We start from the raw sequence: 19,347 nt of genomic DNA, 5'->3' as shown, positions 1-19,347 counted from the left end.
CACGTAGTACCTGATTCACCGGCTACTCAATCACACACATCCCTCTCCTCTTCTCTCGAGGGCTTCGGAAACTGTGGGCTGCCGCAGACTGGAGATGCAAGACAGGATAGAAACCAACATGCCTTACTATCTTCCACGAATAGCTGACTAACCACGGAAAGCGCTTGATCCAGTAATCATTAACCCAAAGAGCAGTGTGTGGTGTATCAAAACCGGAAACAACAAACTCGCATTCCATGACTTTCAGCCAAAATGATATTGATAGCCATGCCACTAAAGCGCAAACCCGAGTGCCCTGTTTGCAGAACGGAGCGGCCCCAAAGCCATTGGCGTTGCCATGAGGCGTCAATTATAGTAGCCTTGCGAGCCCAGGACTTTTGTTCGAGTAACGGGTAGTATCGGCGCCACAGCACAAAGTTTGCGGCATGCGTTCCTAACAGCGCCTCGACTAACAGAAAATAGCTTGGTGTATGACGTGGTATAGGGGGTATAAACACCATTTAACTGGTTCCGTTAGCAGCCGCGGCAGCCTGTTGAGCGGCAGCCTCTTGTGTGTCTGCCTGCTGCAAGACAGCCGAAATAACACTCTGCTCCTCCATACTCAAATGTTGTACAAGGCCAGCATAGTACTGGGGCTGCTCTGCTTGAAGCTCTGCGAATATGTTAGCTCTGATCAGGCTTGTTCACAAGCACCCCGATGAAGGGGAATACTCACTCAACAGAGACGTCTTGAAGATGGAGTAGGGATCAAGCTTGTCGAGAGGGGATTCGAGAAGAACGCCATCTTCGCCGAGCTCGTCGTCACTATACTCGAGATCGGTACCGGAGAACTTCTGCGCCTGAGCAAGGTGAGTGTCAGCAAGATCGCGAATCTAGAGTCATCAATACCGACTGTTGAAATGAATGTGTTCTGTAGAACTTACCTCCTCGTTGAGGAACTCCAGGTATGCTTCACTCTCGCCCTTGACATCTCCAAGATCCTCCTCCTCACCCTCTTCACCGGCATCCCAGTTGTTTTCATCGTCGTCCCATTCCTCATTTTCGTCGTAGACGCCTCCGTCAAGGTGATAGTCGTCCTTGAGCGCTTCCTCACGGTTTTTGAGAGCCGTCGGCAGGCTGCCGAACAGAGAGGTGATGCCCTGGAGAAGCCTTGGCCAACCAACGGCAACAGTAGGGGGGATCTGATCAGCAGGAATGCTGATCAAGGCCACAATGGCTACAATGCAGAGCTTCTTGTCATGCACGCGAGAGAAAGAGTCCATGCTGCTGAACCAAAGGCTGAAAAACTTGTTCGTCCAGCCTTGAGATTCGAGAATCTGCAGGGTTAGAAGAGGGTTGTAGTAGACGGCGTTGATGACCATTTCCATCAAGTGGATCTTGTAGCTCTTAACCTTAACATCCTGAGAAGTGAGCACGTTCATGGCCAAGCCGATGAAGCCTTGAACGCACTGATCAATCTGGCCACGCAGACTAAGCATCATGGCTTCAGAAAGCTTGCACGCGCAGATTCTATCGCAGCCGCCAACCTTGGTGTCGTTGAACATGTCCTGAACCATCTCAAACAGCGCCTGAATGTATTCAGGCTTCTGGACAAGCTGGGGCGCGCCGTACTGCACAAAGTTGTCCAACGCAGGAAGCATATCCTCCAGATACAGCTCGGCGCCCGACTTGAAAGTCGTATGGATAAGCTCAAAGGCCTGCCACATGTTGGGAGAGATCTGCTTGGCGGCAAAAGTGCAGCTGTCGATGATTTCAAAGACTTCGTTGTAGAGATCGTAAAGCTTGTTCTCCAAAGTAATCTGGATGACAGGCATCAGGACGCTCTCAATGTGAAGAAGAACCTCTGGGGTACTTTCAAGAGTGAGGATGAGAGTACCGATTGTTTGCAACACACCAAGCGCAGTTATGCTCTTGTCGTCGAGGTAATCGCCAAACTCATCCTCGGCACCATCACGTCTCTCATTGTTTTCGAGAAGCTCTCTGACGATGCGCAGGTAGGTATCGCGCAGCTGCTCGCTGAGAGCCACGGCAAACGGTGTAAGCTCAGTAGCGAAAACCTCCACGAAGTCCTCCATCACGTTAGCGAGGGCGTCAATATCGGCTTCGTTAGCAAGCTTGAGAAGCTGCTGCATAACCGTCGGGATGTTCTGCTGCATGCTGGTGCGAATGATCTCATGTCTGATCATAGGCTGTAGGGCCAAAGCAGCAGTCACACGGACAGGCAACTTGGGGTCGGCCATGCAGTCGAGGATGTGGCGGTAGACAGTAAGGAGGTTCTGCTGGTCCTTAAAGTCGAGCTGCTCGAACTTTTCGATGGTGTCGCACGCGCGGGCTCTGAGGAAGCCTTGCGGGTTCGTGAAATCCGGGAAAACGTACCGAACCAAGAAGTATTCCACCTGATCAGCGATAGGGGACTTCTTGCCCAGGATAACCGGAGCAAGAGTTCCGATCATGCGTAGCGCACCCTCCTTCGCCAGGTGGTTCTTCTGGTCCTCTGGCGCCTGCTCGTATTGATTGACGACTTCATTGACGAACTTGAGGATCTCGAAGGTCTGCTTTCTACGGGCCTTCGTGAGGCTCACCAAAAAGTTGACAGCGGCAACGTCGGGCGCGGAGACTTCCTCAAAGAAGTTAAGTTTGCGGTGAAGGTATTCCTCCGGTTCCTCCTCGAAGTTTTCCACGTCCTCTTCCGAAAGGCAGAGAACAGGGAAGATGAAATGAGTGACCAAATTAGTAAGGTGAGGCTTCAGATGTGTCCACATCTCCTTGGGACGAATGCACTCGTCCAGGAAGACAAGAGTGTACGACAAGCACGGCCGGCTCAGCCAGACGGTTTTGGCTACCCATTTCTCGATCTCGGCAAGGTAGTGCTTGAGGATTTCGGGAGCGACTTGGGCGATAAAGTTCTTGGCAAATTGGAGCAACTGACCATCGGCTCCCTTTTCCATGATGTTGTGAGGGTTACCGTATCTATGGCGGGGTCAGCCTCGGAATTGCGCACCCGGTAGAACTTGGGAGATGCGACACCATAACCACTTACCTGATATATAGCCTGTTTAGGTTGAAGTATGCCCACTTCTTTGCCTTCCACCAATGATGGCGTTCACGTCCCAACGGGTCGTCCTGCATAGCGCTCGCAGGAATCGGCTTCGATACGGTACGAAGGAAGATGGTGCACCATCCGAGATTGACGGACTGCTCGCGGAGGCAGGCGGGGAGTTCAAGCTATAGTGGCTCAGTCAGCTAATCATCCCGTCACTTTGTTTCCGATAGATATAGGAACTCACCCAGGCAGTATGCTTGTACGCCTTGAGAGCAATGTGTAACATCTCGCCAGCCTCCTCACTATCCTGGTTTACCAACTCATCGCAGACGGCCAACAGTCTCGGGAAGCTAACTTCGACAATCTTTTCGAATTGCGCACGGTGATCGGTATCGCTCATCTTGTAGCGAAACGAACGGCAGATAGCGAGCAAACATTGCAGGCCAGCCAGGACAGAGGGGGCGTTGTTGGTGTTGAGCAACTGGACGGTGTAATCCATGAAGGTCGGCCATCGGTCGGGAAAGTCGTGGTGCAAGATGCGCTGTAAAATGGGGACCAGCTGATGGCGGACCAGAGTCTCGGAGCTGGCGAGAATGGGCAGTAACCGGTCACGGAAGCGTGCCTTGGCGTCTTCGTCCAAAACCGCCTCTTGCGGGTAGTCGTCGGAGCGCTGCCAGGCGCGGTTGACTCGGTTCTTGAGGTAGATAACGGCTAGAAAGGGGTGAGCGCTTGCACCAAGCGTAGAAGGAATGAAGCAAGGGCTGAGTGGGTTATGGAAGCCCGCGAAGGGAATCGAACTGGCAAGGCATACTTGAAAGTTTCAGGTTCACATCCTGCTCTGTCTGGAGGAGGTCCAAGAGGACATCGGTGAAACCGACTTGTTGCTCGGCCTGCAGAGAAAACTTGATGTCAGCGGCGCTCCTGTTGTCCGTCGTTTCATGTCCACCCGGAAGCGGGCGGGGTGGTGAACGGAAGTCGAGGGTGTGCTGGCGATATGGATAGCAAGCGCGGACGGCCGGGCGGGAAAAGCACACGGCGACGGCGACGGCCACGGGACGTTGCTATCTGGGATGAGGTTGGTGTGTGCGAGGCACGCGGCCATGGAACAACAATCTCGGGCTCGTAGTTGGACTAGGGCTGTTTGCGCTGAAGGGCCGGAGTCTCGGCCGAGGTGGTGGGAGGACGGTGGTTGATGATGATGATGAAGATGATGATGGACGGCTACACACGCACCTGCTTGAGCTGGAGTTCAGCCCTCCGACGAACGTCGGCATCGGCGTCGAGGGTCGCGACGATGCAACTTCGAATGGCGTTCGCATCCATCTTGAGGTGACTTCGTTGACGGTCAAATTCTGGCGGGCTCTCGCATCAACACGGACACACCTATCCGGGGAGGGCGAGTGCGTAGATGGGGGGTGTGGTGGCAGGCAACAAATTCCCAAAACAAAAAGCCGGAGACGGGGTTGAAGTTGTTGCGGTTGAGGGGCGTGCACAGTCTTGCCAACCCGCTAGCGTAAAAAAAAATATTTGGGCCACAAGCTGGTCCCTCGTGGCATCGCTGCTCCTGGAGACGGACGCTTTGAACCTGATACCTTTTTGGCTTGAGTGCGGGAGACGACGAATCGGCTGCCGTGAAAACCGCTGCTGGGCGGGGCCTTGTCAGCACGCCGTCCGGGTTATAGGTGTCGGGGTTAATGCCGTGAACATATCGCCCCTACACTACAGAAAACGCACGCCTCTACCAGACGCATCAAAACTGAGGCATGAGGGGCGAAAGGGCATCACGTCGGCCAACCTGCAATCTCTACCTCTACCTAGGCAAACAACCAGAGCACGGGCAGCTCTCGACCAGCCAGTGAAGGTTCCGCGTTCAGTTGTCTGTGCGGGCCGTCAATCACGGGTTTGTCAACTGCTGCGGTGGAGGGACCCCAGGCCCAGGAACAATCTCCATAAAACGGGATGGAAGGGAGGGCCGTCAGCTTGGTCTTTTCCAGTAGTTTGGACAGACCAGGAGGGTCCTCGTCGCTCGGCCGGGCTTTGGGTTCCTCCTTGAAGTCTGCCTGTTCAGAATGATGAAAGCATCTGTTTGACATTGCTGATTGTTAATCCCAAGTAATGGGGCCTGAAAAGAACCTTGCACTGCCATCGCCATGGTTTGGAGATCTTTACAGCCTTTCTTCCCAGGTAGAGGGAAAGTCGGGCCTCTAAGAGCGAAGCCATCATGGGCATTCACATCGCCAAACGGGTTGCTCTCTTATGGTTTGCACGCTACAACATTTTGACGCCCCACCACGAACCCACACAGTACTGATGAACCCACGTTGTGTCTCAAATCCCAAGCTTTTACTACTCAGTAGTGTATGCTCCTTGTGTGAGCTTTGTTTCGTGTTGTGAAAGAGGCCGGGAAAGAGACACCAAATCTCTTCTGCTGAGCAGGTCGGTCGGCCATCATCTTGATGACTGAGGGGCACTGGACGTTCCCGTCGGCGGCTGCACCGGGGCCATCCGCCCAGCATGCAAAGACCGGCGTTCCATGCCAGTGCCGCTTCCTGCACTACCTCTACGGTAGACATCTGATATCGACAAGAACACAACACTGCTATGGGTTGATTATGGCACGTTTATTGCCGGTGCAAAGCAGCAAAAGCCATGCCGCAAAAGCGGTCACCACTGGCCGTAATTAACCGACCCATTCACCAGCCACCCCATCATCTCACTGCACTTCTTCTTCCTCCCTTTTCCACGTCACTTGGACTTAATTGGTGCCCTTACAAGCTGATCCTCTTTAGCAGCATAGGTGTGATTGTGGTCTTTGAATCGTGCTTGCAAAAGTGCCGGCATCGGATCCTCGTACAGTTTGAACAGCAGAACAGGGCAGTCCAGGTCGACTGGGTGGCTCACTTTAACAGAAAAACCATTACACTACTTCCATACCTCTATCTACAGTACGCCACAATATGTGTGTGCCTGGCGCCTGCGCCTGAATTGCTCCATGCAAACCCCTAGCAATAAGCAAAAGAAAAACCACATGCCGACTTGCACGTTTTCATTTTCCCCTGCGTCTCCCCAACCGCCTCTGTTTTGCAGGAAAGCCCACCAGCCAAGTTTCCAGGGCCAGAGATCGGCGAGGAGGGCAGCACGGACAGGAGCGGACTCCGTGCTTTCTATTACATAGGACCATGTTTACATTTCAAGGGGGAACCTCTTAGTGCCTGCCTGTAAAACGTGTTCTCAAAAAGACAATTGTGAATCCCTTCATTAATTCTACCTCTCAATACAAGCTCCAAAACTGTACCCGAGACTTAGTAACTAAAGTCGTGCGGCCCTCATTCAGTCTTTCCTCCGGATGCCGAACCGAAAACGGCTGCTAGATTATACAGCAGATACATATGACCATTGACCTCAGATGACAAATATGAGACCAGTACGTCCGAACTATATGCTAAACACAAGAGGTATGAAATGAGAAGAAATCTTTCAACCCAATTTCTGTGTGGGCTTGTCAGCTTTAGGCTCACCTTCCGAGAGGACGGGAACCAGTACCTATCGGACGAATAGAGGCAAGAGAGTGGGTGGAATGACGCCGAAAGGAAAAGTCTTGACTAACAGATGATCGTCCCTTGGAGATGCTCATCTCACGTGTGCGAACCCTGGTGATGGTTGACCACAATTCGTTGCTTTGAAAATGACCATCGGCACCAGTCGGTACTGGCTGCTGAATGTTCTTATGATGATGATGCAGTGGTAACAAGGCAAACCGGCTACCCAACTGGCAGTGAACGAAGAACCTAGATGCAACCCGGGATTACGTCTCTGATTCCATACCACATTTTTCGCGAAGGCTCCTGAAGACATGGACAATCACCGTAATACCGAAGAAATGCAACAGACTAGAGAGCTGTCGAGCGCTGCAAGACGGACATCATCGTGTCCCTGGTTCAGGAAGCCTTGTGATGCCTGCCGATTGATGTTCGATGCCATTTTTGCAGTTTATGCAGCGCACAAGGTTGAATGCCGGTTCAGCCATCATTGAACTGGTATTGGCGGAGATAGCGAACTCCATCTGGGCAGTCGAGTTGAGAAACGCTATATGGCATGGTCGGTCCATTGTCATTGGCAGTTGTTGTTGTTGCCAGAATTCCATTGATTGGCCATCCGCGGTTCTGGTGGTATTTTGTCGACATACCTCTTGTATGTCCGTAATGAGCGTCTCATTAGACAGCTCGTGATTCCAGGGACGGGTCAAGACGCGTTAGAATACGAGCCTGGCCGTTCTAGCAAGCCAGAAGCGAAAAAGCAATCCAGAAGGTCCACGGAAACAGTCGGGCCAAAACCAGCAATACCGTTCCAAATCAGACCAGTGGCAATTCCGGGGCGAGCTTGGGTGCCATGGCTCAAATGAAAACCAGGAAAATCCGGGGTGTGCGGCCAATTGTGGTTGATCCAAGTGGAAGTTCCAAGAAAAGAAAGATGAGAAAAGAAGATCAATGTTTCCTTGATTCAAGCTGTGTCCAGTTAGTTATCTTGAAAACGGAACATGAGGCTGTCCAGATCAGAGTGCAAGCCGTGGGCAGAAATTGGAGTACCGTATTTCGGTCCGAGGGGTCAATTGATATATACACTCTTCCAGAGGCTTACTCACCTTGCTGTCCGTCCATGGCTTGAATCTTCCGGTCGGTGAAGAGGCGAATCCGTTTTCAGGACTCGGAGAGATTGTTAGCGAGGAAGACTCCTAATCCCGGGGTGGAATGGCTTCAAGGTTTAGACGCAAACGCCTCGAGCGGAGGACGAGGACGTTATCCCGAGAGCCATTCCGGACAGCAAGGAGAGGCTGATATCCACTACACACAAAGACGCCAGAACCTCGAGCCGCTCTTCATTTTTTCCCCAAATCCAGTGAAGTTTCCCGGTCCGTGGTATAATGCATCTCTCCATATCGTCCTCGAAGCGAGAACAGAAAAGGAAATTAGGAAAAAAAAAAAGGAAAAAAAAAAAAAAAAGAAATCACACAACCCGTAACATTAATCGAAAAGTAAACTCGAGCGACAGCACCACCGTCCAATGCGGCAGCTGTCTGCAAGGTGCCATAGTCCAGATGTTTGGTAGGCACCAGAGAATCCGTGTTCTGGTAAAACCAGGGACAGAAATGCCGATAATCCAGGGATGCAAGTACCGTGGAAATGGTGTTGCTGTATCAAAGTCGAGCCGCCGGAGCAGAGTCAAGATCCAAACTTCCAGAGATGCAACTTGCAGCTCTCGAGGTTTCCGCGCACCTCTTTTTTCTCCTAGGTCTATCCGTGGATCAGATCATTATCAGGCCGAAAGTAACCGGGATCCTGGTATGAGACAATGAAACAGAAATAATAGAGAACTCCGGGTTCCGAGGTATTAGCAAAGCATTAATAACAGCCCATAAGACCTCCAACGTCTTGCGACGGGCAGGTCTAGGGCCGTCAAAGTCAAAAAGACCTGCGTGTCGCTAGCAATTAGCGGATTTGCCGGTGCCTGGCACGATCTCTGTCGTCACGTTCCTGCTCCGGGCGGCGATTGCGGTGTTGTTCCCGTTCTCGTTCCCTGGGCTCCGAGTCGCGACCGGGACTCCGGCGTGGGGCAGGTGACGGCCCGCTGCTTGTCATTTGGGCCGGTGTACTACTGTTTGACGTGGGGACCTGTGAGAGCACAGGAGGCTGATGGTTATCAAACGGGGGCTCTGGAATGTGACCGTACCCTTGCCGTGTTGGCGTTGGACCTGCGGGGGAGCCTAGATTATCAGATGAAGCCTGTGCTGGGTTCGTTGTTGCCACATTATACGCACCACCACGGCCATACAGAGGATCGGCTGAGTAAGCCTGAGTGGCCGAACTTCCAGGAATCGGCGCACCATAGTACTGATCCGGGGCTGGTGGATAACCAGGGGCGCCATTGGTGGGAGCATACATTGGCCTGACAGGGGCAGCAGAAGAGATCGCAGGGTGAGGCGGCATCCTTGGAGGCTCCGACGTCACGTAATTCGGCTGTGTCCGATAATCTGAGCCCATCACGTAGGAAGCTTCCTGTCCAACTTGTCCATAGCCGCCAGCCGGCATAGGAGGAGGGGCCGCCATGCCAGGGTATCTATCTCCGGTATTGGGAGGTCCGGGCGAGTACTGCGGAGCGGGAGGATTGGTCGGGTAAGGAGGGTACGCCTGGGGAGGATACTGTGCTGGAATGCCAGCAGCCTGGGGAGTATACGAAACGGGCGGATAAGTAGGAGGACCTGGCTGTGGCGGCCCTGGGTACGCATTCGGCGGAGGATAAACCGGGTTCTTGGGGGCGCTAGGCTGTGGGGGATAGTCAACATCCATGGCATTGTCCCTGGCGTAGGCATCGTAGTGTTCCTGTTCCCGTTGGCGGTTTTTCCATGTGCTGTAATCAGAGGACCCACGGTTCTGCTCGCGCTGGCCTGTGGGCGAGTTAGAGCTTCTCACAAACGTTGAGCCATTGTGCTGGCTAGAGTGTATTGTACCTCCAGTGCCACCACCTGACCTGGACGCAGCACGTCTCTCTTGCTCCCATCGAGCGGAGTCGGCCTTTAGGTCTTGAATCATCGCCTGCAAAGCCACCTTGTTTAGCTTCAAGTCTTTGCCAACGCGCAAGCTTGTGCGCGAGCTGGCTGCGAGGACTTACCGATGTCAGATTGCGATAGGCGGTGATGAAGTAGCCTTGGGTCACACGGCCGTCTGGTGACTATGAGGCGAGCAGCTGTAAGTGACAGTTCCTCACAATACTACGCTCAAATGGGTGAGGCCGAAGAGGAAAGAAATTCTCGGTCGAAGGGGCGTACCTCGTAAGTTCCAGGGCGTACAAGTGCATCGTTTCCGAGGTACCTGCAAATGTCGGACGTGATGACTTCGCGATCGATACCGTCGCGGGGCACGAAGTATTCGTTCTGGCGCGCAGTCGAGGGCTGAGGGGCCTGAGCTGGCCTGTTGCCCGGTCTTGCCGCCATGGTGATTGCGGATAGGGCGTGGTGGTCCGAAGAGCAAGACAAGAGGATGATGTAGGTCCAAAGAAATCAAAAATCGGCGATCGAAACGGCGTTGTGTATCTAAGAGCTATGGACGTGAGGTGAGAAAAAGGACGTTGCAAGTGCGGGCCGATGATGGGACAGCAGGCAGGGGAGAAAGAGTCCGAATTTTGGGAAGAAGGGATGAACGAGAAAGAGGGGAGGCCGGGAAGAAATGGACGCCTGGCTGAGTTTAGGTTGTGCCAAAGTGGGCCGTCGTGGTTGCGTGGGTGGGATGGAAGAACTTGTGAGGCACTCCTGGCAACCTGGCTGGGCCTGGCAGAGCGGTACGTCTAGCAGGTATCCTCAACCCTGCGCTGTATGTATGTCTAGAGGTAACCGGAGCGAACAACCCGTGGACAAGCGGGAAAAAGACAGGGAAAATGGGTGAGTGGAGGTGACTAGATTGGCCGGCTTACACTGCAAATCCGCGCTGAGCTTGACGACAGCGGGCCTACAAGGGCAGCACGAGTGACTCTGCTGGTCTGGCTCTTGTACGTAGTCTATATGGGATGTGTGCCGTACGCTGGAGAGAGTGTGTCCGCACCCCCGTCACCTCGTCCTATGTATGTAACACGTTGGGCAGGCAGTTAGACAAGGCTAATACCTAAGGGGAAGCTACACTACCCAGACAGCCAGACCTGGCGAGCACACGAGGCACCTTTCTGTAAGGACACTGCTGCTCCGCGGTCTGTACCCGAGTTTTGTGCTTGCTGCTTGCTGGTGCAAATGCGATGCGAACCTAGGCATCGGGTCCTCTCCTGCGTCTCTCGGCGTCTCGCTCGTCAACAGCGAGAACAGATTCGGAATGGAGAATGGGGAATGGAGAATTGTGGGTGACACTAGGCCGAACTCTGATGGAGAATGGGGCACGGAATCCGCAGGGCATCCGCAGGGCAGCAGGGGCATCTGCTGACAACAAGCACAAGCAGCAGGAACAGGAGCCAAAAAGAGCGAACGAGAAGCTGACTGACAGCAACCAGATCGGCCAGAATACGGAATGCCTTGCAGATGGGATGGGGGTTGACAGCAACCTCAAGGATAGAGTGAGGGGCTTGAGAAGGTCGGGAGGCAGCACCAGGAGGGTCTACCCAGGGTTGGTTTTCTGGATATGTACATGGCGGTAGGGACCCGGTGTCTGCCAATGAGAGCGCGTTGCGCTAATGTGTCGTTGAACTTATAGTCGCCACAGCAGCGCGGCCTAAAACGACGACGACAGTACGAATGCTGAATGGTGAATGATGGCTTGGATAGATGGCAGCCATACTTGGCCAACAGGGCGGCCGAGTCAACTTTTAACAGATGTGGCCAAGCACAGCCGAGCATAGCAAACCACGACGTCAAAGTGAGGCTTGATAGGAAAAGCAGTTTGTGCACATGGACAGCCAGTGAAACGATATGACAAACAGCTTATCTTATACAACCGTGCCCTCCCTTTTTTTCTTTCTCCTTTTCTTCACCGGCCAGGACGGCCTCGGAAGAGAGGCGTGGGAGACATTGGTTGGCTCTAGGGACCCGATGTGGGCTACTGCCTTTAGGGGCTGCAGCAAGCGAAAGAGGCAGTCCTGCCAACCACTGAAAACCGACTCGAGATAGCCCAAGGACGGGGGGAGGGCGGATGGAGCAATGGACGCTGCCAGTGCTGATGGAAGACACAAAGGCGTACAGGCTCAGGAGAGAAAAAAAAAAAAATGCGGTGTGAAGATTGGCAAGCGTTGGGCTGTAAGTCTGTGGAGTGGAAGGCAAGCTTGAAATCGCTTCAGGTCGAAAGTCAACTTTTGCCCATTGTCGACAGGTGATAATGGAGTCGTTAACCTGCTACACTATACATTGGCGGAAAAGGTGCACTTGGTATCTAGGAGCGACCTTGCTAGACGCCGTCACCTGCCAGAGTGCGCTTTACGCCTTTAGGGATTATAGGTGTCAACAATCGGCCTTCCAGACTGGAGACTCCAGTGCCAATTGCCAAGTAGTGCAAACAGTCCGAAGTCAAACCTGGTGATGAGGCTGGCGTTGTTTTTTGACTTCCATTCTGAGGATTCTATTGGCTGTGTGGGTTGTTGTGGAAACGCCACAATCGCACGCGGAGGTGTGGGTGCCAATTAATCAACCGCAGGCGTCAACCCTCGGTGGTAACTCGTACCAGTCAAGAAAGAAATGAACACAGAGCGTTGCCAACGCCATACATACTGTAAAGATTTTCCAGCGTCAAGGTGAACGCAAGGAAGGCCGCTGTTTTGGTAGTGGGTATTCGGTGACCCGTTTGGGCGTCAAGGGCGCAAAACATGAGCTCGACCGGGTGCGCAAAGATAAACTGAATGTGGGGACAATGAAGGCCTGACTTCAGACGGAATCAATAAAGCCATCTGTTGAAAAAATCATACCACAATTGTTATGTCAATTGAAGACATTTCGGATTTATACAAAAGGAACAAAACGACCTCAAATGTCTACTACTGTGTGGTGCCATGAGGTCGTCTACCGACGGGCCTGGATGTCTTGCGTAGAAGCAAGGCGGTCTTCGCAGAGTCACTGCCATATGGCACTCAATATTTAGGCGGCAAGCCTATGGTGATGGTTAGAAAGAGATGGACAACCAATGTGATTACATATCGAAAGCTGAAGGGTCGGGGCCAGACGCCAGACAGTGCTGGCTGACGGGCTGAAGGTGGCACATGGATGAAAGAGTCGCTTCGTCGCCGTGACATGTGTGAGTACAAGAATTCAAGAAATCATTTCGAGCATCCGACATGGTTTCCTCATACCAATGGGTCGCCGACGTCGTATGTGGAATTATGACCTATGCCCATGCCGTAGCTTCTTCCACGCGGGTTGAAATGCATTTAAGACAGATTGGGCTAGTGAAAGGCTGTGTGAAGATACTTTCTAGTGGGCTTCGTGATGGAGACGCAATGGGGAAGCAATGGATCTGGGAACGGGCGGGTTCTGGCAACAATCGGGTATCAATGCGTCTGGAAGTCTGGAAGCCCAACCTTTCTGCAACGCCGCAAGCTGCCGCATGAGATGGAGTCTCCCGCAGCCAATCAGCTTTGTCCGACGCTTCGGTTGGTGAGGGTGTAAGCTCGACAACAAGGCGACCGTTTGGCTCTGAGCACGCTCACTGCTCCTAGTGATCATGGCCGAATTGATCCTTTCCTCCCACATCGGCAAGTAACCCTAGTGCAGAACATGCTCCTGCGTCGTATTTTTATTCTGGTGTACCAACCAAAGGGGCACATGCCGTCTCCGCCAGTTTGTCATACAGGGCCCTGATCATGATGAGTATCTGGCCGCCAAACCAGAGACAGACATTGACGACACTTTTTGTCCGTTTGTCTGGAGCTTTCTTGCTTCCGTCGTGGTTCATGTTTGCCATAACAATCTCCCAATGCTTTCGTGGAGGTCCCTTGAACTTACAAGTCTCTCAGTGACCTGTCAGGAAATCGAGCAGCAACTCTCACGAGCTGAACTCATTGCGCGCAGATTGAGGTTTCATCTTCGGGGGGGCGTTCCAACAAGTATAGGGGCTTGATAGCCTCCCCATAAATTCGGCTGCCATGGAGCAAGAAAAAGTGCTTCACGAGATATTCGGAAGTGAGACTGCCGACCCGTTACCACCCATTAAATGCCAGAAGGGAATCGTGGATCTGTCCAAGCATTGATTGGTTTGTCCCTGGATTCTCGGTCACCGCCAGAACGCAGACTTTGATGAGATGCCGTAGTCAATCCCGTCGCGCAGCTGAAGACGAACACCTGCAGCGAATCTGAAGAGCAAACCGTCCTCCACAAAGACTGCATGTGCAATCTTGAATAGCTCGGTCAGAGGCAAGTTTTGATATCAAGCGTCGTGTTGTGGATTCATGCATTGAGTTCTCCACCTGTGCGCTCATGTCACTTTGCCGTTATCAGGGCATCGTGTCATGAAAATCGCGATAGTCTGTTCAACCGAACTTGAGTTTGCTTTGCCCGCGCTCGACCTTCTTCGGTCTACCTTGTCGCTTCGGCGTCGTGCGTGTGGATATTTGATTGCCGGCACGCGAGCTAGACGCTGATGGCTGATTGACGAATGTCTGGCTGACACGTTCTTGTTCTTGGAGCTCTTTGGCAAAATGCCAGTCCTGATGGCTTTGCAGTTCCTCGGGGCTATCGAGGCTGGCGTTGCATCGCGAGCACGTCAATGTGATGATTGGGCCGGGTTCTGATTCAGACTGCCCGTTATATACCTCATCGCCTTTGCCCACCCCCTCTGAACCGGCCGGCTCACCTGACATGACCTCCTCTTTCAGGGTGCCCAACCTTTGACCGCTTTGACCACTGATGGCCGTATCGTCGGAGCCCAACCCAGAATTAGCGCCATGGGATAACTCTCTCTTTGCGAAAAACCGTTCTATCCCGCCGTTATCCAGGCGCCTTCGCTTCTCTGCCGGGCGGATCTCGATTTCAGAGTCAACCGTCGCTGTCCCTGACCCCATCTTGCTTGCCTGGGCCTCCTCGCCCTTCAACAAGAAAGCGCCAATGCCCATGTTTCCAGTAACACCATCCTCAAATCCTCCAACGCTAAGGCTGAGGTTGGAACATGGCCAGACCTGACCCTCGGAAACAATCTGGCTTAACAGATTCCTGGCCAGCTCTAACAAACTCTCTTCGTCGAGCTTACGGCCTTGGGGGATAGGACCTTGACGTGACCGGGTTTGAGTGCCGTGACGGTGATGGAGATTGATGGTCTTAGGCCTCCGCTTGTTTTCCAAAACGCCTTCTTCGACCAACCGGGAAAAAATGTCAGCGGCAAAGATGCGCAGCCATCTGACAGCCTGCTCGAAGGAGGTTATACTGGGACGGAAGGACTTGGCCGACAGCATCGACTTGATTTGGACGCGCGGGTTTACCTCGCTGGTATCGATCCCACGAACGGTGTTGTAGACCCAAACGCCTGTGTCATCGCCTAGCTTCGATTTTAGCTGCTCCACCGGAGCACTGAGCAAGTCTTTGACCGTGTCTGTGTGATAAATCTGACTGATTTGTTCGCCCAGCTTGCCGCCAAGGTTCCGCATCTTTGTGAACTTGAAGTCGGACAGGAAATGTTGAATTGAACGATTCCGAAGCACCGTCTGTTGGTTGGGCTTTCGGTAGGCCGAGCCCAACTTGCTCAACAGCTTATTACAGGCTACACCTGCGGAGCACGTGTATCCAAGCTTATCTTTGATGGCTATCCGCACCTTGCGCACAATTTCCGAGCCTATAAGAATAGCCACGTCGTCCCAGTCCGGATCCTCAAGTTCAGCGTTTTCGTCTGGCAGGTCTACCAGCGCATCAGCCTGCCAGTCGAGAGCGGTGATGGATGGCATGGGCAGCATCTCGGTCGGGTCATCGTATGGGGGAGGGTTGGCAAGCTCGGGAAAACGTTCGAGCAGGATAGTGTGCACCTGTGCCGAGAGGTCCATAAACACCTCATCGATGCTCGCTTTCTCCACCTTTTGAAGATGAGGTGGGAGTTCTTCCTTGATGATAGCCAGAATCTTACGGGATTCAAGTCGGTAAGGGTCTAAGGACACCTTGTGCGTCGCCATGTTGGCCGCGGCATCCGGGTGGTAATCCCACTTGGCATCGCCTTCTCTCCATGTTGCAACGTGTTGGTGTATAAGATCTGGGCAGAGCTTTTTTGCTTCCGACACGTTGCAATGCCGGCCGATGCCAAAGCTACGAGCAGGATAGTTGACTGCGATCAATCCCTGCCTATACAAGGTCAGTTTGACGTCAGAGAATGCCCAATGGGCACAATTGGAGACTGGGTTTACCATTGCTGAACGGCAACGGGCTTGTCGTCTGGTATCCCTAGTCGCACCATTTCTACCTGAGCGTAGAAGCAATCGAGATCCAGGTGAGCGATGACCCTGAGCGGACACGAAGTACTCGAGGCAGCGAGTTGCTGGATGTGACGATACGTGAACCGTGAACGCTTCATGCCGGGAGCGCCCGCGGGAGACAAGTCGCGAAAGGACTGCATATGGGGCGGTGACGACATGGCAGCGTATGGGCGGAATCTAAAGCCAAGGGTGTCGTCATTTTCATTCGGTCGGGCGGGCTATGAAGACGGGCCGGCTACGGCAGTCAGAGTCGTGGTGATCGCGGATGGCCGAGAGACGTTCATCGGTGACGGAGGCGCATGAAGACGGCGTCGCGACGGGTGGTTGTGAGAGTGCCGAAGTCACGTCGAACGGAGCAAAAGCGCGCTAAGGTGAGGTGGGAATCGCCGCGTAGTCCAGTGTCCAGACTGCCCTGTGGAAACTGTTTGGAAGCTGACAGGATCGGAGGAAGTTCGAGCCGGGAGGTCCCCCACAGCGGGTAACTCGATAGATACATCCGCGCCTATCAGTGATGAGATCCCCACGTGCGGGAGTCCCACCCTGCAGGTCACGACTCTGCTGTGCCAACTCCAGTTAGCTACCTCTGGAGGTGGTAAATGATCATCGAAATGAAATGCAGAGCCGCGAAGTCATCCCGCGTTTTAGCCCAACCCTTCAGTCCAAAAGGGCCCCTTCCCGCATATGCGAGATACACTAGACATGTACACCTGACCTGAAGTTGATGTGGCAGAACGGTCCACAATACAGCCCGTATTCTGCCCAAACACGCCAATGCCTACATCGCCTAGTAAGGCGCGGGCGGGGGCAGGGAGGGAGGGGGGTTACATGAACGGATCCTATCGATGTTGCGTTCAAGATATCTACGTAATGTAGTGTAGGGACTTGCGCGCGGGGATACCTAGGCACCTTGCCGACTGCTCTAGTCTTGGAAAACTCGAAGTCCTGGGCTACCATCACGCATCAACACCACCTCACGGCATCACGACGACAGGGATCTCAACCAGTGATATTGTGCCGAAGTCGCGGCTAGAAGTACGTGCTTTGAACATACAATCGTCTACAAGCACATGCGTATGGTCCATCACACGTTCGATGAGCGACGTTAGTCCTGCCCTAGAGAAAGAACGAACGAGATACTACAGACAAATGATCTCTGATACTCTTCACGCAACCTGAGAATCGGGAACTTGAACCCAAATGACGACTCACCACCTGCATACATACTGAGTTACCATATTTTCCACACGTGAGGGGTATACGATGCCATGAACCCTACGATACTACCAGTTCGCACGATGCATCATTTTCTGTTATCATCGGTTATCACTCGTCCTCTAGATTGCACTCGGATTTCCTTCGGTTCCGTCCACATCCTGTCAGTCCACGTTGGTCTCTCAGAGTTCCACTGGAGTTGCATCACGCTATTGAGATCAAGTACGCAGGGCTTACCATATTGGAGTCGGTTGGGTAGGAATTAAGCAGCGGCACTGCATGACTGCAATTGCAACAAGCGCCATGCTTCTGACCTTTACGTTCAACGCTAGCGAACTTCCACTTTTCATGATATGGGTAGTAACAAGGACTGTGCTCGGCCGGCTAGAAAAAAAATGATTCGTGCGGATGGAGAGGGTGAAGTCACTGCAGAGGTTACCGTAAAGGGGAATATGCTGGGAAGTTGTATAGAAATAGTACCTGACTTCGTTGGTGAAAGGAAGAAAGAGCCTCGAAACACTACCTGCTCATACCCGGAGAAATAGCAGTTCGACACCACACATAAGTGCCGACCGTAAGCCAGCATTAAAGTATCTAATCAAAAGTAAAAGAAACATGACAGCCGGGCCCTTCGCTGAGCGCCGGCAAAAGTCCAGAAACCAAAATAGTATGGTAAACAGAGAGCATAGACAAATGGAAGGGGGTATCTAGATTAATAAGTTGAAGTTGATCACAAGTTCGCCGACCCATGGGCCCGGTCCTGTGATCCCTGCTCCTGCTTCTTTTGTTTCCTCTCCTTGGCCTGTGATTTCGACGACAACTCCTTCTTCGATGTGGTAAACCCCTTCTCGTCGTCGGTTAGGTGCGGAAGCCTAAACCTTTCTCGCACTCGCAGATATATGGGGCCCATTTCGTAGAAGCTCTCGTTGTTCTCGTACGTTGCGCAAGGTGAGTCCTTGAGAGGCAGTAGCCAGTCAATGATGTTGTTGCCCATGACGGATTTCCAGTTTCGATAGAAGCCTAGATCCCACGGGTTCTCGCCCAGCTCGGTTTTCACGACAGCAAAGGTGCGTGTTGCGAGCATATCCCTCTCATTGGCCACGCCTCTTGCACCGACGTCTCCAGGTAACGGAGTGGCCAAGTCTCCGGATTTCGATATCGGATATGTGACGACTTTGTACTTTTCACAAGATTGGATGCCTCTCGGGACCCGAATGGCGAGGTTATGTACGAAGTTTTTGGACTTGAGGTAGTCGATGTTTGTCATGTTCTGCAGCGCATATCGCGCGGAAGTGATGAACATGGTTACGGCAAAAAATCCCAGAAGACCGGATAAAGCCAAAATGGCGACCACAAAACCATCAAGGCCGTGACCGGTATAAATTCGTTGTCTCGTGCAAACAGCGCAAGCAGTGATAACTACTATGGAGCAAAGCGATGCGTAAAACGTGAACTGGATGAAGTACTTGAAAGCTGCGCACCAGGATTAGCCGAGTCCGCCATCAGATGTATCGATGATTTCTTTCCACTTACACGTCTCACCCACAATTCCCCCAACCCACGGGCAATAGTGATCCATCTTCTTGACGCATCGGTCGATTTCACTGCAGTGATGCGCCCTGTCTGGCTTCCAGGTGCAACAACTGTGACACCATCGCGGCTTTCCGTCTGATTCGCAGATAAAAACGTCTTTGCTGTAAAAGGACTCGAGCCCAGGGCTATCAGGGTCATCGTCTGGTCCGACATTACTGTAGGCGTTGGCCTCTATATCGCCGGTCTGTTTATGCTTGTGCCGTCGCCAACTTGGTTTCTCTTTTTCTTCTTTTTCCAACCGCCATATCGCTCGCTGCCCGAGGGGAACAACGCCGGGATTTAGTTGAATAACCAGGAATAATCGTATATAGGTCAAGAGCATGAACGTGAAAGTGACGAGGTAGAAGACGAGGAATGCGATCGCAGCGCTGGGTTGTTGACGCCTATGGAGGAAGTGATCCACTGTGAAAGGGTTCCAGGTCAGTGGAAAAGCTCCGCGTCAGACGGACTTGCAGGAGCTCCACATCTGTCGGGGAGGGAACATGCTGGGTGACATCACGCGGGGACAGAGAGCAGTTGTTGAAGTGGAAGTTGGAGATTGGGGAAAACAACCAGGGACGTACCGCAGACTCTCTTGGCCGTGGTGTATG

At 52.8% G+C, this 19,347-nt stretch overlaps 5 protein-coding genes across 5 annotated transcripts; all 5 read right to left on the bottom strand.

Annotated features, from left to right (window-relative positions):
• Positions 1 to 369: 369 nt before the first annotated feature.
• On the bottom strand, positions 370 to 4,593 carry B0T23DRAFT_193768 (armadillo-type protein). Its single transcript, XM_062833260.1, has 7 exons — positions 4,277 to 4,593; positions 3,855 to 3,933; positions 3,288 to 3,754; positions 3,041 to 3,225; positions 924 to 2,970; positions 716 to 839; positions 370 to 652 (listed from the first exon to the last, which is right to left on the bottom strand). The coding sequence occupies exons 1-7, from the start codon at positions 4,364 to 4,366 to the stop codon at positions 501 to 503; spliced, it is 3,144 nt and encodes a 1,047-aa protein (XP_062690836.1). The 5' UTR covers positions 4,367 to 4,593; the 3' UTR covers positions 370 to 500.
• A 3,211-nt stretch (positions 4,594 to 7,804) lies between these two features.
• On the bottom strand, positions 7,805 to 7,978 carry B0T23DRAFT_320418 (uncharacterized protein; the record flags this gene model as incomplete). Its single annotated transcript, XM_062835168.1, has 1 exon — positions 7,805 to 7,978. The coding sequence occupies one exon, from the start codon at positions 7,976 to 7,978 to the stop codon at positions 7,805 to 7,807; it is 174 nt and encodes a 57-aa protein (XP_062690835.1).
• Positions 7,979 to 8,462: 484 nt separating this feature from the next.
• Positions 8,463 to 10,147, bottom strand: B0T23DRAFT_193628 (uncharacterized protein). The gene is made up of 3 exons (XM_062833257.1): positions 9,867 to 10,147; positions 9,710 to 9,769; positions 8,463 to 9,633 (listed from the first exon to the last, which is right to left on the bottom strand). Exons 1-3 carry the CDS (start codon positions 10,029 to 10,031, stop codon positions 8,530 to 8,532), a joined length of 1,329 nt encoding a protein of 442 aa, XP_062690834.1. The 5' UTR covers positions 10,032 to 10,147; the 3' UTR covers positions 8,463 to 8,529.
• A 3,494-nt stretch (positions 10,148 to 13,641) lies between these two features.
• On the bottom strand, positions 13,642 to 16,214 carry B0T23DRAFT_193672 (DNA/RNA polymerase). Its single transcript, XM_062833258.1, has 2 exons — positions 15,884 to 16,214; positions 13,642 to 15,821 (listed from the first exon to the last, which is right to left on the bottom strand). Exons 1-2 carry the CDS (start codon positions 16,108 to 16,110, stop codon positions 14,030 to 14,032), a joined length of 2,019 nt encoding a protein of 672 aa, XP_062690833.1. The 5' UTR covers positions 16,111 to 16,214; the 3' UTR covers positions 13,642 to 14,029.
• Positions 16,215 to 17,662: 1,448 nt separating this feature from the next.
• On the bottom strand, positions 17,663 to 19,334 carry B0T23DRAFT_193616 (DHHC palmitoyltransferase-domain-containing protein). Its single transcript, XM_062833256.1, has 2 exons — positions 18,698 to 19,334; positions 17,663 to 18,637 (listed from the first exon to the last, which is right to left on the bottom strand). The coding sequence occupies exons 1-2, from the start codon at positions 19,077 to 19,079 to the stop codon at positions 17,895 to 17,897; spliced, it is 1,125 nt and encodes a 374-aa protein (XP_062690832.1). The 5' UTR covers positions 19,080 to 19,334; the 3' UTR covers positions 17,663 to 17,894.
• Between the last annotated feature and the right edge of the window lie 13 nt (positions 19,335 to 19,347).

Source organism: Neurospora hispaniola (genome assembly GCF_033458365.1).
Source record: "Neurospora hispaniola strain FGSC 10403 chromosome Unknown B0T23scaffold_6, whole genome shotgun sequence".
NCBI classification, from domain to species: Eukaryota; Fungi; Ascomycota; class Sordariomycetes; order Sordariales; family Sordariaceae; genus Neurospora; species Neurospora hispaniola.
Note: the sequence above shows the minus strand (reverse complement) of the source record. Positions and strands in the feature narration are given on the sequence as shown.

Excerpts from the sequence above, each read along its gene's own strand:
- B0T23DRAFT_193768 (XM_062833260.1), bottom strand. The coding sequence starts at position 4,366 with ATGGATGCGAACGCCATTCGAAGTTGCATCGTCGCGACCCTCGACGCC. Across the intron at positions 3,226-3,287 it reads CGTACAAGCATACTGCCTGG|CTTGAACTCCCCGCCTGCCT; the intron begins GTGAGTTCCTAT and ends GAGCCACTATAG. Across the intron at positions 840-923 it reads TGGAGTTCCTCAACGAGGAG|GCGCAGAAGTTCTCCGGTAC; the intron begins GTAAGTTCTACA and ends CACCTTGCTCAG.
- B0T23DRAFT_193628 (XM_062833257.1), bottom strand. The coding sequence starts at position 10,031 with ATGGCGGCAAGACCGGGCAACAGGCCAGCTCAGGCCCCTCAGCCCTCG. Across the intron at positions 9,770-9,866 it reads TACGCCCTGGAACTTACGAG|TCACCAGACGGCCGTGTGAC; the intron begins GTACGCCCCTTC and ends CTCGCCTCATAG. Across the intron at positions 9,634-9,709 it reads CCTATCGCAATCTGACATCG|GCGATGATTCAAGACCTAAA; the intron begins GTAAGTCCTCGC and ends GTGGCTTTGCAG.
- B0T23DRAFT_193672 (XM_062833258.1), bottom strand. The coding sequence starts at position 16,110 with ATGTCGTCACCGCCCCATATGCAGTCCTTTCGCGACTTGTCTCCCGCG. Across the intron at positions 15,822-15,883 it reads CCCGTTGCCGTTCAGCAATG|GCAGGGATTGATCGCAGTCA; the intron begins GTAAACCCAGTC and ends GACCTTGTATAG.
- B0T23DRAFT_193616 (XM_062833256.1), bottom strand. The coding sequence starts at position 19,079 with ATGCTCTTGACCTATATACGATTATTCCTGGTTATTCAACTAAATCCC. Across the intron at positions 18,638-18,697 it reads GGGAATTGTGGGTGAGACGT|CTTTCAAGTACTTCATCCAG; the intron begins GTAAGTGGAAAG and ends CCTGGTGCGCAG.